The following is a 16,129-nucleotide window of genomic DNA, read 5'->3' as shown; positions in this document are numbered from 1 at the left end:
AATTTGAGGCAGAATGTGATAATTCCTTAATTTTTTTACCTCTAAATATCAGTACAAAACCACTTTCATACCACAACATTCTTATTCTGCTATCAGAACATTTTGTTGAGGACATAAAATCCCTATTAAATGAATCTATAAAGAAACCTACCACATAAATATCAAACATGTAATATTTACATAAACCTATCAGCGGTATACAAGAATATTATTACCATTGCAATGTCATAAACTTTTTAGAATGTTACATACTGGTCTGTTATACATTAAATGGAATAATATGAGTATCATTTTATTAATATAGATCAAATAGAATAGTTTAATTAAGCTTAATTAATACCAGGACAATTAATATAACATGATCCAAAGCTAATTGCCTTTATCTTAATTGAGAAATCCTTCCTAGACTACTAATACCTGTATTATTTTATGGTTGCTGACTTTAAACAATTATGCACCTGCAAGTTCAACTCCCAATTAAGCACTACCCTTTTGAATTTATATGATTTAAATGCCCCCGTCACACCAACATGGTGTTCTTACGATGATCTTAACCAGTGTTTTTTGAAAAAATGCCGAAGTCGTACTAAGAACCCTAATGTATTTTTTTGGCAATTTTGCAAATTTCCATTAGCCATCACACCTGCACCATGCTTTTTGCATTTCCGGCATATTATGGCATTTATACTGCATTTACATGGTTTTTATAGGGTGTTCCTACATACTGTTACTCTTACGACCCTATTGAAATTTCAGTGTGTTCTTGGGGTGCGCACTACGACTTCCCCAGTGACTATTGCATTCAAACATGGTCTACCACGTCCTGGAAACGCCAAAGTCATATAAAGAACTACCTAACACACTGCAAATGCCCTTAAAAGTGTCACCATAGAGTCACCAGTTATATTGTCTAACAACTTTTGCACATTTATAACGCAACTATATGCGGCATGTACAGTATGTTCTTAGTACATGCTTGGGGAATTTACAGGGTTCTTACTGCAAAGATTATGTTCCTAAGATGTTCTAGCCAAGGATGCACTGAGAACGCTGCTCCTTGGCATTTCTTTTATGTATGCTCAAAATAGTCGCTGTGACTCCAACAGTTCTAACCCCAATAATACTGGTTATAGAAAATTCACACTTCATGCAGGAACAATTTGTAAATTTCTCTTACTCAATCTATCTCAAATTAAAAAACAACACTTTCTCTAAAATGTTCCACATCATGTTAATCTTGAATGAAAAAAAATCAAAATTAACAACAAATATATATTTAATCTTTAATCTAACCAAAACAGCGCTATCTTAATAATCAGAAAATATCAGCTTGGAAAATTCATTTATCATGGCTCACTTAGATTACATGTGATAACCCTACTGACTTTAGAACATAAATCTATGAAGATTCTTCACTCAAAAACACATATTCCCATTTGTCTCAATCAAAGCATTAAATCTGACAAGAGATTTTTATTTATGGACATGAATATTTTTATTTATGGACAGTAATGACTATTGAAAGTTGTTTTTGTAGGGCTTGTCTGAGTTGTGGAAGACAAAGGAACATAGATTTTAACACAGGCAAAATGTTAAAATGCTGGTATCAAACTGTTTTATTGCTTATGGGTATTCAACCAGAGCAAATAAAATGAATATTTTTATTGTGAGGGGTATTCAAGCAGTAAAAGTTAGATAGCTTTATAATTATTCTCATATTTTAGTTACAATGAAAATTGTTACAAATTGAGCGTGTTTGTAAATTAAGGGGCCCATTTGAAAAGCAATACACAAAATAATGGAACATTTTACAATGGTAAAAACCAGTTTTACATTAGTTATATTGGTGGAAAAAAGAATTAAAGGAACAAACCCTAAAAACATAAAATTTGAAATTTACATTTATGAAGCGAAGAACCTAAAATAAGAATTTCTTGATAATAAAAAATATAGCCAGATTAAAAATGAAAATCATTTTTTGTGCGATTTTCAGCCCAATTTGAGTGAAAAGCATTGCAATGCTTTTTCAGTATTGGTCATTTTGCATCATAAAAATGATTATTCTAGAAAACAGGACTGAAGGAATGATCTGAAAATTTGTACGCACAAATAAATGAAGGGGAAGGGTAACAGAAATAAAGGGTTCAGGAAATTTATCCTATGGATCCAATAATTTAAGGGAGGAAATACTTACAATTTACTACAACACACTAGTCTTGAAGATACATACAAACAAAACACCATCATTTGAAATAAGAAAGTGAAAACAAGACATTACATTATAAGGAAATGATAATAACTTTTTAGAAATTCAAAATAATCGTACAAAAGAAAACTTAGTATACTATCAATTTTCAAATTTACAAAAGAATTAAATTAATATCATGATCTTAAATTAGTCCACAATATGCATACCTTAACCAAATGATCTCTGAACTGATATCCATATAATTAATACCGTAATTGTTTTATTTTTCCTTATAAAAACACAACTGAAGTACTGTAAAATGTTTTGAAAGAAACAGATAACTTTGACAATGACCATGTATACATTATTACTGTAATCATGTCTTTTTATTCTGACCAGAAATCACCAGAAATCGATGATGCCTCGTCAGGAGAAAACCATGCAGTAATCCAGATTTATGTCAGCTTTAATTTGTCCAAAATGCTTGTGTGTCATTGGTGTATAACACCACTAATAATACATTTTAATGTAGATCATTTCATTTTATTGTTATTTTACTCTTACTATCATCTTTTATGCATATAAAGGCTTTGATATCTGTTTAAGTCACAAACAAGATCTTGCAGGCTCAATGACAAACCAAGTCTGCATATTCATGCAAAATATCAAATTTATGTCTCTGTTTTCTACATAAAGATAGACCATATGGAAAATACATGTAGCTAATTACATGATTTTTAGGATCAACTTCAATTTTTTAAACAAAAACTGATCCAATATGGATTTCTTTCCCATTCAAGATATGACGGGATAATAATTTCTATTGTCATTATATTGTCTATTAATTTTCATTGTAAACAACAAATTCAGTAAATAATGCCTATATATTTTTTCCAAAGAGAAATATCCAGATTAGAAATAAGCCAATATTTCTCATTTTGACAAAATTAATTTCAATGTATCCTAGAAAATCCTCAGCTAATACTTCAAATACAAGATTAGTTTTAAATAATTCATAGAACATCATTCATCTGTCAATGACTGATTAACTTGAGAGATATAATCATATTAAATTCTGCATTCACTAGGGAATCATGCATGTGGAATAGAGAAAAAACCTCTACTCCAGCTAGCTAGCTGTCATATGAAACTTTTACCATACAATTCTAACAGAAAATTCTTCAGGTTTCTTTAATAGACTTCTCCCAATTACATATGAAACAAGACAGTCGAATATTACATAATTTTGAGAATATTACATGGGAATTTGAAGCCAAATGCCTGGTGGTTAATGTCTTCATCTGTCATTTACCCAGGGATCGTGGGTTAGAGCCCCTACATAAGTGACAAACATCACAGTTTCATCAAATCACACTAGTACAGCTGCTGAGGACTCATTAGTTGTTACAATAAGTTCAAGCTAAGATAAAGATATGTTTAAACTTTGATTTCTCTCTTTGACTCTCTTTGACCATGTTGACATGAGAAAATACCACCAATCTGGCCACTAACAATGCATCATGCTCATTAACCCTTATACTGCCGGAACCAAAAGTGATATCAAAGCCCTTGCCATCACTATAAAAACAGTCAGTATACATCAGATCTATATAGTCTGACCAGACTCTTTATTGTTGGTACCTAAAATATTATTTTTGTATTTTGATATTGAAATCTCTTAAAATTTAAATTTACTGCTCACAGATTCAAAGCAGAGAAAATCCATTTTACAAATTCAGTAGGTTAAGGGTATTGGCCATATCCTTTAACAACGATAGGTTTGAACAGACATGAATTATAATAATTTTGAAAGGGCATATATTTATCCATAATGCTTAATCATAACCAGAATATTAGTATAGTTGATTAACTATTGTACAATTAATCAATGTTCTGAAGTTAATATAATCTCATATAGACAAAATTGTCACTGTGTGGGGTCAAGATAACAACTTTATCCCTTGATATATAGGACATTTTCAAAATGTACTGTGCAACAATATACCAGGCTGACATTCAATGTAAAGAAAGAAATGCATGTCACAAAAATAATGTACTGTGTAACAATATTTATCCAAGACTCCATGTAAAGAAAGAAATGTGTGTCACAAAAATTTCTTCAAGCTCATCAGTTCTTGGAAGTAGTATTTTTTTTTCTTTTTTTTTATCTTCATGGCCTGAGACTGAAAACAGCTGGAGACCTATCATGCCATCTGCAAGGACATAGTATAAATTCTTTTCCTTACAGTTATACAGACCACCCATTTTAGATGCCGTTTCTTTCATTCTCCACATGTCTGGTCTTAAATGCATAATTTATGCCTGAAGTTGGGATCGAGGCTCTGAATTCATAATCTATAGATTTTTGATTTTTCATTTACATTTTTGCAAGACTTAGAAATTTTTCAAATTAATCATTTAGAAACATTTATTTACCAATATTATGTTATTAATTTGTGGAATTGACATTGCTTTATTTTGAATTTGAATAACACTCATGTTATGCAATTTCAGTATCAAATTAGTATTGAAGTTTAGCAGCCAATATTAAAGTCTGGTCATACTTTATGGGTAGTCCCATAAGATATTAATTGCATGGACAGTCCCATAATATTGAATTGACAGTCCATTAAGATTGCATTGATGTGCTGAGGCATGCCTAACTCTATATAGGATTCAAGTATGTTTCCAGCTTAGCTCTTGAAAAGTTAAAATCAATATCAAAACAAATTAACTTTCACTCCTTATAAATTTTTCTAACAAAATTCAAAACAATTTCATCCTTATTCCATAAAAAAAAATAATAGCCAATTAAAAATCAAAATTACAGCATTCCATTATTTTTCTTTAAAAACACCAAATTAATGCCGCCTCAATTGCTATTGATTTTTTTTTTTCAGATTATCTTTCATGTAGCTAACTGAATTTTAAAAAAAGCAATTTATTTTTCTTAGATAATTGCCAATTATAAGATAAAACACTTTTTTAAAAAAAAATAACAGTTTAAACAATTTATTTAGAAATAAATTGAATGAAAACAGCTGTCGGAGGTCATATAACAACAAGGGGCATGTGTAAATATTCTATTGCTAATGAAGACCACACAGTTTGGGAAACACATTTTTTACAAACCCATCAAATGATGGTTTCCTTGGCAATTAGAAACACATTGCACTATCAATGTCAAGCCAAGTCACTTTATACATAACAATTTGTTTTAGAGTATGGCAAATCTATTTGTACCTGTTCAGGAATGAAATGTTGCTGTTGTGTACAAAATGTGCTGTCTGTAAACAATTTTTTAAATGGAAGATTTAAATTCTGTTGGTTACATTTTCCTGCAACTGTCAGAAAGTAAATGCAACATTGGCATCAATTACGTAATTCTTTACTGAAAATAGTATCTCTGTTAAATTAGAAAAATAACAATTTAACAGGAAAAACAATCCATTTCTACATACATTTTCCATGGAAGACATTACCTATGGCAGAAATTTGCCTTCCATCACAGACAATGTCCATGGTAGTTATTGTCTATGGCATTCGCAGCAATTTATCATTGCAGAAATTGTAAATTGACAATAACATAGTGGAAAGGAGACATTTGAGCCACGCCATGATAAAACCAACGTTATGTGTTTGCGACCAGCATGAATGAAGACCAGCCTGTGCATCCGCGCAGTCTGATCAGGATCCATGCTGGTCGCAAAAGCATTACGTTGGTTTTGTCATGACATGGCTCAATTTTGTTTGTGTTCATGTACGTCAGTTTCCAAGGTAAATATTGTCATGACTGTGCATTACTATATATATATATTTTCCATGACCAAGCAGAATGTTTGTCCAACAACCAGGTCTATATAACAAACTGTACCTACAATAAGTTTAACTGCTTCAAAATTATGCAGCTGTGATATTTTATACTAATTAAGCCCTGACAAATTAAGCCCTGACAAAAGATAAAACAGTTCTTACATTCATAACACTGAAACTATCTTAGGCTGCATTAATATGTAATGACTGTCAAAAGTGGTACCCAAAACCAAAGATACTTATACCGATAACTGGTAAGGGAGAGCGTCAAAGATCTAGGGTCCAGATTCTGGACTCATGACCTCAGGCTTGATTGGTTTATTTAAATGTTAAGGTCAATAATAATTCACAAACACTGATATTCATTTGCATTTTCCCCTCCGATATTTAGGAACCTGTTCTGGGGGACCAACTGTTTTAGGTATGAAATAAGGCTATCAGGGGAAAAAGTCAGCCAATACAAAGTCATCTTCCTGGTAAATGTGAAAGTTTAGGATATTTAAATTTGTCCCGGCAAATTCTAAATATATTTTAAGCTTCATATACATTTTCGATGAAGAGTATAATTGTCTGCCTGTATTTCCTTCTTCACACTTACTTTTAGTTTTTTTGTTTTATTAACTGATATCTTAAATACATTGTGTGTTCATGTACCTTCAACATTGTGTGTTCATGTACCTTAGATTGATCTGTAACATTGGGTGGGGTTTAAAGGTCAAATTTGGCAGGGTCAAGGTCAACAAAGCTTAAATAGATTTTCAACCTTTTCTTCATTGTGTGTTTCTATCATTTGCAAAAGCTGCATAATGGTTACAGTGATACTGATATTAATGACAGATGCAGGAAAATATTCAAACATGTTGCCAGCGGTAACGAGCATATAATATCTTAATACCGCCTGTATTTAAAGGAAACCATTATGGGATTATTATAAACAAGCATTCAAGAACACAATGGTGTATTAAACAAATGCAAAGGAATCAAAGACTTGTGAACCAAGCAGCTTGTGTAATAGTTTGTCATAAAAAAAGGCTTCGGAGCTTTTCAGATACAATAAATGTTTGTTTTATGCAAATGTTGGTGATTAACATTATTGTATTTAAGTCTCTGATGTAACTCATCTTTTTGCCATTAGGCCGATAAAAACTTGATTTGTTTGCAAATTCTTCATTACAGCTCCAGTGAGAGGTTTTTTTTAAATGCATCAAGTGTTGTAGAACCATTTAAATTTGGTATTCATAATCAATGTAGAACCTTATTTGCATGGTTTACAGAATATGACTGAATTTGCTATTTTTATCACCTTATATTATTTCTACAGGGTTACTTCACTTATAATTTAGAAAATAAGTAAAAGTTCTTTAAAATCATGCAGTTTACTTTTGAAGTTAAAGTAATATTAAGTTTTTTCTTTTCCTTATTCTAAATATACTGGTGTTATTCTTCACTAAATTTAAGTAAGAGACCTAAGGGTCCTAATTGCCAGGACCTCTTCCAAATGGCCAAATTGTCAGAATTATGTTGAATTCAGAGTAAACTCCTGTATGCTATTGCTTTATAATATCCAGCATTAATGCATAATCTGTGTAAATATGGGCAACATTTATTTTATTCTTTGAACAGAAAGCTAAAGATGTTGCAGGACCTAGCCTACAATCTCATCTAATTGATAATTCTTCAAGTAGATGGGAACAGAAATTTAACTTAAGGGTTGAACAAACATTTTTTTCTGCAAAATAGATGTCTATTTTACTTGAAATCTAACTTTTTAAGCCACATTCTGAATTTAACATTTTGAAACCCATCAAATTGTAATGAAAAGAAAACTGTTACAAAGACAGTGTCTATTCTAGGAATTGAAAAATAGGGGTGATTTTCCCCCCTCTATTTCAAAAAAGGGGGCGATTTTCAAAATCAAAGGGTGCCAATATAAACTGCCAATGTTAAATCGTCTGCATTAAGTTTACACAGAGGCGTTCAACCGATGAAATAATTAAAACGATAATATTTATTTAGGCAGCAGAAGTTGTCCCCCCTTAATTTTTAAACGAAAACAAATTATTACAGAACTGCCGCGATTGATTATAAAGGGATTGGCAATACATGTACAAATAATCAAACTATCTTTTACGTCTAGATCGTAGCCAAGCTAGGAATTGCCTCATTTTTCTTGATTATTTACTACACTAAAATGGCGCCCAACTGTCAGACCTAGCACACTAGTTCCGGTCGATACGGAACATTCTGTTAATTTCCGTCAAATCACGTAACCAGTACCATACGGTCCTAAATTATTATATTTAGCTTACAGTTACCTCCCTTCGGTTTTCGGTGTAAATGTAAACAAAACAACCAAATATAATGCGGGATTGAAGTTTTACGGTTTTATTAACTTTTTTTATAGATGCGCGATTTTCACGCACATGATTTTGAATTTTGCGCAATCTGTTAAATACTAGCGTGAATCGTGCAATCGCGCGTCCTAGAATAGACTCTGCAAAGAGGTTTATTTTATCAATTTAGTCACATGACAGTGTTTTTTTTTTATATTAATTGATGAATTATACCTTGTGGGGTGGTTCTTTTACACCCACTCAAATTGACAGCTCTGCTGCAAACAATGCAATTAAACCTCACTTGAAAAAAATATCTTGAATACCTTCAAACAAGAATTTGACATTATAAAATTTTAGACTAATACATGTATATGATTTATATAAAGCAAGTTGCTCACAAAAATTATCGAAACCCTGTTAAATTACCTAAATAGTCTTGTCGAACTTCCATTTTCAAAACGGTCAATTGTTAAATTTAGGATACCATATGATAATCATTTTGGAAAGCTGATAAGCCAACATAAGAGAGCTCATTGAAGCTAATTGGAAGTGCGAGAAGACAAGCTTTATATTATTGTTCAGCATTTTAACCTTTAACTCTGTGTGTTAGAAGCAACAACAGTACTATAACATCATTCTGATAACCGTCCAATCACACCAGAATCAAAATTATCTGTAACTCGATGTTAATGATTTAAATTTTTTTATCTCACTCGCAATGATACAATTTTTGTTCCATAAACTTCTGGTTCGTGATGTATTTTTTTCTAAATTTTCATTACATCTGTGATTACACTACCTTTAAAATCCATACCGGGTAGACAAAATAATCTTGTTACCAAGAACATCAAATATTTCACTGCAGGAAAGGCCCTTGTATGTGTCTGAATTACGTTCAAATACCTAACATAGGTGACAAAAGCGCAAATACTTCAAAAAACACGTCCATTTATCAAACGTAAACCTAGAACAAATGCAAACAAATGCATTGCAGAGGGGTGAAACTTGCAGAAACATAGTTTTCCGAAGTGCGTTTTAATTGAAAACACTTAATGCATTGTCAGAGTGTGCGTCTAGAAAATGACTACGGTATAAACAATGGCGCAAAATACAAATAAACACCCATCAATCATGATGCACCTTCGTACTTAAGAAAAATATACATCTTTAAAGCTTGTTTAGTTGATTTTGTACCCAAATGAGATCTGAGTAACAAACAGGTCCTGCTTTGAATTTGGAATCCTCTATTGTTGATGAAAGGTATTTTTATTCAGTATTTACAAATTTTGGCGCAAAATTCAGCCTGGTAAGAAATCACAGATTTGAACGCTAGGCTGATTCAGTAATGTCAAGATAGGTCAACTGTTAGTGCAAACAGCAATCAGTAACTACAAAATACCTAAACTCACGGGAGCAATTATGTTAAATTTAATCATTTACCAAAGAATTGATGAGGAGGTTCAACAATAAGCATTTTGCAACCAACATGGAAAATATTACAGACTCTGGTAATGGTGTCTCAATATAGCCACAAGTTACCTCCCTTGTTTTCAATATAAACAAGACATACCTGGTTTTCTCCCTTTAATAAACAGATTTGATTTATTAACTTTGGCAAAGTAAAGAGAGTTTGTTCACCCATTATAATTTGTTTTTGTAGAATCATGTAATTTAATTTTATTTCAATTCTTAAAATATAAAATAATCCTGCCAACATATATTGAGTAATAAATGCGAACTTTTATTTTTACAAGTTTAAGAGGATTTTTGACAACGATAATAATAATTATAATAATATTGGAGATTATCTATATAGACTAACCAAATTGCTATAACTTATTGCCCAACCCATTTGTTTTTCATTACATACTTTTGAATCATTTGAATAATATTTTACATTCAGATCCTATGTGCTGCAATAAACTAAACTAATCAAATTAAACTTTTGGCTGCATCTTTTTTTACATAAATAAAAATGGAGCAATACTTTTTTACATTGATTGTTGAAAACTATGATAATAATAATCTCATTTTTATAATAGTTTTAAAAAGTACCGACATAAAAAAAGAGTATATATCTAGCCAAAACAAATTCCTCAATTCTTCAACAGTATATTACAGAAATGTTTCCCTTAGTAAAGATACATGTTTTCATGATATTCAATAGTGAAAAAATATCATGAAAAATGTTAAAGAATTTTAAGATCAAATGTATTTTTATACACATTCAATCTGTTCCAGGTCTTTCCTATTCCAATGTAACTAGATTTATGAAGAGTTTGAGAGGACAAGTGGTGAACACTTTAGAAAAACCGAGCTGGGACAAATGTGGTCGGCCATTGAACGGATATGCTGTACTTAGTGATGGTACAAGGATGTGTGCCAGATATAGACAATCTTATTCTTCCTTTGTTTATGGTAAGAAAACACCATTAAATTATTGACATAAAGAAATACAAAATTATACTAGGGTAGCATTTTGTATGTGTCCGACTGTGTCAGTCTAAAACAATGCTAAATCATTAATGTCACGATCAACAAATTATACAAGGGTGTCGTTTTCTATGTAAGAAAACATTGTCAATTATTTTTAGAACCAAAACAGCAAAAATATGTTGAAACTTATTATGAACCTTTTTTTTTTTTTACATGAAACCTCTGACAGTTAAGACATCTTTTACGGAGACTAATTTCTCTTTTCCCCAAGGTTTGTTCTTTTGTTAAATATTGCATAGAATTTTAAAACAAGATTGAATGCTGGAAGATGCTTATTTACAAAATGCATGATGCAAGCCTTGTGCATAAGCTGATGGCATTTTAAGCCTCAATTTATGCCATTATAATTCCTACTTTTCATGAAAAATCAACCCAGCTCTAACCATTTAATTTTGTATTGAATCATGTACAACTCACAGAAAACAAATATATACTGTATAGCACTAACCTTTATCAAAATGTCAAATGTTTATTTTTTCTTAAAAGGAGAAGCTTTGTCGTTTTATCTGTCACGACTCCTGAGAATGGACAATGTGCCTGCTGTTATACTTTCCAAGACCAATGCTACCTCCACAATGTGGAGAGCTGTAAATATCAGCTCTTTAACCTGGAAGGAGGATAAGGTGGTTGCACTCATACAATGGATTGATGACATAAATTCAGGATCAGGGTAACAAAACAAAACTCTTTAAATTATATCATATAATATTTTGAAATCATTTCGATATTATACAGTAATGGTATTCAGCTCTCATGCCAAACCACTTTCGAGAGTCCTGCAGCGGCCTGCATAGAAAATAAGCCATGATATTTAACATCATTCTGTGGAAATAATACCAGTGTCTTGCTGTAGCCAAATTTAAAGTCCCTACTATTCTATATGGCTTGAATGAGGCATAGTGACAAAGACTGGTGCATGCATTACAGCTATGAAATACCAACAGACTACCAAATATACAAAAATTTCATTGTACATAAATTTAGTTTTGTGAAATTCAAGACAAGATGGTTCATTTTATTATAACTTACCAATCAAGCCTGCATGAATTCAAACATCATCTTGTTTTAGCATATTCTGGAATAGAATTTACAATTACACTTTTTTTAAGTTCCAGTACAAATTTTATGATGCAAAACTACAACTAAATCATGTATTAAAATTTATCTCGTTTTCCATAGTTCCAGGGCCTACATTCCACCAGTCATATTAGAAGCTTACAGAAAAGGCACACCTGTAACAAGTCACGTGATTAATACATCCAACCTTCCTAGCCAAAGCCCTGCCCACATTGCTGAAGTTGTCCAATGGGGAACGATGATAGTGTTTGATTTTCTAACAGGAAATTATGACAGGTATTTATATCTTCTGCTTCCTATTTTAATAACAAATTATTCAAATAAAACTTTTAAAACAAAGCTGCTGTGAAATGGTGCCTTATAACTTGAATATTAAAGGCCCTTTATGCCCCAAGAAATGCCAGCTCAAAAACTTTAATTTTTTGGTATTTTGTAACAGTTTTAAGAAAATAATTACTCATATGGTACGTAAAGGAACTATCTTTTGTTTTTTTTGCTTTGTAAGAAATTGGTATATTTATATTGAATAAGTAATTTTTATGGAAGTCACAACACTACTCTTTTATGTTTCGCTTTCTTTATAACACAATACTATGTTCAGTGATTCTTTTGTCGGCAGTTTAATATATAACAATCTATAAACCCAGGCAGTATTAATACATGTCATGCTTGACAGCAGAATTCAAATCCGCAGGAGTGTTTTCAGGAGACATTTGAAAACCTCTATTTTTTTACTTCCACTGACAGATTCATAAAAATAAATAAATAAATAAATAACAGAAGTAAAATTAATCATTTGAATCAAAATCTACATAATTTTCAACCCTTATTTTCAGAGTTGCCAGTATGCAAGATGCGGAGGAACGCGAAAAGAACCCAAAGATCATAGAGGAACCTATACGAAACCTTCGGAAATCATCACAGGATGGAAAATTATGGCTCATAGACAATGAGAGCGGACTTTTTGATGCCTATGAACTGCTCGAGCCATACCATCCAAATTCTCGTTTTACGACATTCCATAACAAAATGTTACGAACAATGTGTGTATTCCAGTCGTCTCTAGTCAAAGCATTAAAACTTCTTTCTTCGCATGCGTCACCACATAAAAGACTTCTGAATTTCTCGCGCTCTTTTGAGCCATTGATAGATTTTTTACCAAAAGACAATCTTTACTCACAGTTTGCAGAAATGTTTGATAAAAGACTTGCTTTTGTGATTGAATGGATAAAACGGTGTGAAAATACAAATACGGAGTAGTTAGATCCTGTAAATTACTGTAACTTGCACTTTTCTGTGGTGGACAAATGCCAATGTTTTTGCCCAGAACCAGACATTTTGATTCTCAGGAGAATGGAAGCAAATATAAAATGCTGGAACCAAAGTTTTTCAGTGTATGAGACTCCCATTGTAACACCCACATACTACAATAACCCCTAGTGGAACTAAATTTTTCATTTTGTGAGCATTAAATTTAACTTTAATTTAAAACTTGTATACAACACAATTAATGATATTGTTATTGAATTTATGATCAGCAGCCTAAGAGGGATTATTTTTTCCGCCAGAAAGAGGCACATGTTGTAAGGGTAAGGGGCAAGGGGCATTTATATTAAAGCGACTTTGTAATAGATGTAATGATTAATTGTTTATCTAAGTTCAAAGAATTTCTATAAAATAAGCATATAATTATACTTAAATGCTACTTATTATAGGAATACAAGGTTTACTAAAATCAATTTTAAAACATTTTCAATCAGAAAAATTTTAAGCTAAAAACTGTCAAAGAATAACCAAAAATTTAAGATTAATATCAAGTTCTCTATGGGTTTTTTTTGATAATAATTAACCTATACAGGCTTGAGACTATATAAGTTGTTCAAAAGCAGCTACATGTAACATGGACATGCCTTGAAGAAATATATTAACCCTTAGCCTGCTGGGGGCCAACAGTTTTCTACCCATGTAATCAATCCAACACATTTGTCAGCTCTGAGCTGATCATAGTATACACTGTTTGCTTTTAACTCAATACATATTTTGAAATTCTCCCTTAAAATGACAATAGTTTGGTCCAGATAGAAAGATGGATGAGTCCATTTAAGATATTAAGCATGGTAGGAGATATTATCCTGAGAATCAAAGCTTACCATCAGTATTTTATCATTACATTCTGTACCAAAAATGTTAAGGTGCCAAACGTCTTTCTTTTATAATGACAACTATTATCATTATGATTGTAAATTATCATTATTGTATTTACTATTTTGATTATCATTGTTATTATCATTATCACCATTATCTTTCTCATCATTATTATTATTATTAACATTATTATTATTATTATCATTGTTATCATCATTTCCATTATTTTTTATCAATATCTTTATCATTACTATTATCATCATAATAATTCTTTTATTATCAGGCCATCCTTAAAAAAATGTTTGTTTGCAGTAACGCGACCGACTCACAAAATTTGCCCCTACTCAAATTTTTTTTCATGGTCTGGATAAAAAAATTTTTTTTTTTGAATCAGAAAATTATGCCTTGTGCTTTGTTTTCGTTCTTTTAAAGGTTAATAGAAGAAATAAAATGTAGTTCTTATTAAATTAGAATTCAGTTATCAATTTATTAATTGTTACCAGATTATCAAAGCATATATTGTCCAGCATTTTGAAATTCCATGTTTATTTGGGAGTACAGTTCAATAAAAAAAAAAAAAAAAAAAAAAAAAAAAAATCGACCTACCTACCCACCTTGAAAATTCTGGGTCGGGTTACTGCAAACAAACATTTTTTTAAGGATGGCCTCATTATCATTATCATTATCATTATTATTATTATTATTTTTATTATTATTATTATTATTATTACAATGATCATTATTTTTATTATAAGTATTATCATCATTACTATGATTATTATCATCATTATTGCCATTAATTTTATAATTATCACTGTCATATGATAAGTATTATTTTTATTATCACCTTTTATGATAATTATAGTATCATCATCATAATTATCTTTATTGTTATCATTGCTATAGTTTTATGATAATTATTATCAATATTATACCAATCCCCATTATTATCATCATTATTCATCATTATCACCATCCACCATCATCATCATCATCATTTATGATTATTATCGTCAATACATTATGTTCATTATCATTTTAATTATGATGTTTAATTAAAATACAAGCATTACAATGGTCAACTTTCAGGCATGTTTTTAATATTAAGCATGAACAATTAAATTATTTAAAACTTGTTAGTAACATTTATTTTATGAATGCTCAGTGTTGAGTTGAGCACAAAGATTTGAAGTTGACCAAAGGAAAACATTTTATGTTTCCATTAAATAAATCTACAAGTAAAATTTCAAGAATTTTTAAAATGACAACAAATTTGATGATAATAGTAAATAATGCCTAGTGAAGAAGGTTAAATACACCTTGATACTAATTTGGAAATGAATCATAAATGACAGGTATTGAAATGTTTTAAAAGAATAAGTTGGAAAATGAAGTAAATTGTGCAATATTTTTTATGATTGTATGAACATGTTTATAATTATGTCTGTAAATGTATTTAACTTGCAAGCAAGTTATTATGTAACTGTTTAAATTATTGATATTTGGTAATGATAATTGAATTATCATTCACCAATTTCTGGATAATTACAAAAAAAGTTGAAATTCCAATAAACTGGATAACAAACTTCAAACTAGTTTCTTATGGTGTTTTATTATGAACAAGGGGCTTTGAATGTTTGCAGTTACATTCTAAGCTGTGCCAAAATGACAACATTTAAGAGCATATGACGCATTTGGCACCCTCTATGCCAGTTGAAATTTCCAGCATTGTTAAAACTAATGGAAAAACCAACAGCAATAAATGTTTTCATACTAATGGAACTAATCTAGGTGACCATATCACATATAAGTTAGTTACTAGTGAAATATTGCAAAACTTCCCAAAAATCCCAAGTCTAATCCTGTTAGAAACTTCAAGAGCAGCAAAAATCTAATAAACCTACTTTGCTGCAGGTCACTTTTGAATTTCTCTATAAAAATATTTAAAGTAGACTTTGAAAATCAATTTAATGATCTTATATCACATAATTTACTCTAAACTGAGACAATATGAAATTTTTTAATGTCATTAAAATTATAATTGATTAAAACACTAGGGCTGCAATAATGTTGG

At 30.7% G+C, this 16,129-nt stretch overlaps 2 protein-coding genes across 4 annotated transcripts in view; one reads left to right on the top strand and one right to left on the bottom strand.

Annotated features, from left to right (window-relative positions):
- The window catches only part of LOC132737622 (uncharacterized), a 55,417-nt gene extending 44,000 nt beyond the window's left edge, over nucleotides 1-11,417 (bottom strand). Inside the window, exon 1 of the mRNA XM_060724952.1 lies at nucleotides 11,282-11,417. The gene's annotated coding sequence lies outside the window, so the exon portion shown is untranslated. The remainder of the gene's footprint in view (nucleotides 1-11,281) is intronic.
- LOC132737634 (four-jointed box protein 1-like) overlaps nucleotides 1-14,299 on the top strand; it is a 34,225-nt gene extending 19,926 nt beyond the window's left edge. For all 3 annotated transcript variants that reach the window (XM_060724967.1, XM_060724969.1, XM_060724968.1), the window contains exons 3-6: nucleotides 10,579-10,755; nucleotides 11,320-11,503; nucleotides 12,013-12,186; nucleotides 12,747-14,299. In XM_060724967.1, coding sequence (XP_060580950.1) covers nucleotides 10,579-10,755; nucleotides 11,320-11,503; nucleotides 12,013-12,186; nucleotides 12,747-13,170 — 959 coding nt within the window. In that variant the 3' untranslated portion in view covers nucleotides 13,171-14,299. The remainder of the gene's footprint in view (nucleotides 1-10,578; nucleotides 10,756-11,319; nucleotides 11,504-12,012; nucleotides 12,187-12,746) is intronic.
- The last annotated feature ends 1,830 nt before the right edge of the window (nucleotides 14,300-16,129 follow it).

This window comes from Ruditapes philippinarum, unplaced genomic scaffold, assembly GCF_026571515.1.
Source record: "Ruditapes philippinarum isolate M1 unplaced genomic scaffold, ASM2657151v2 ctg2063_1_1_1_1, whole genome shotgun sequence".
Taxonomy (NCBI): Eukaryota; Metazoa; Mollusca; class Bivalvia; order Venerida; family Veneridae; genus Ruditapes; species Ruditapes philippinarum.
Note: the sequence above shows the minus strand (reverse complement) of the source record. Positions and strands in the feature narration are given on the sequence as shown.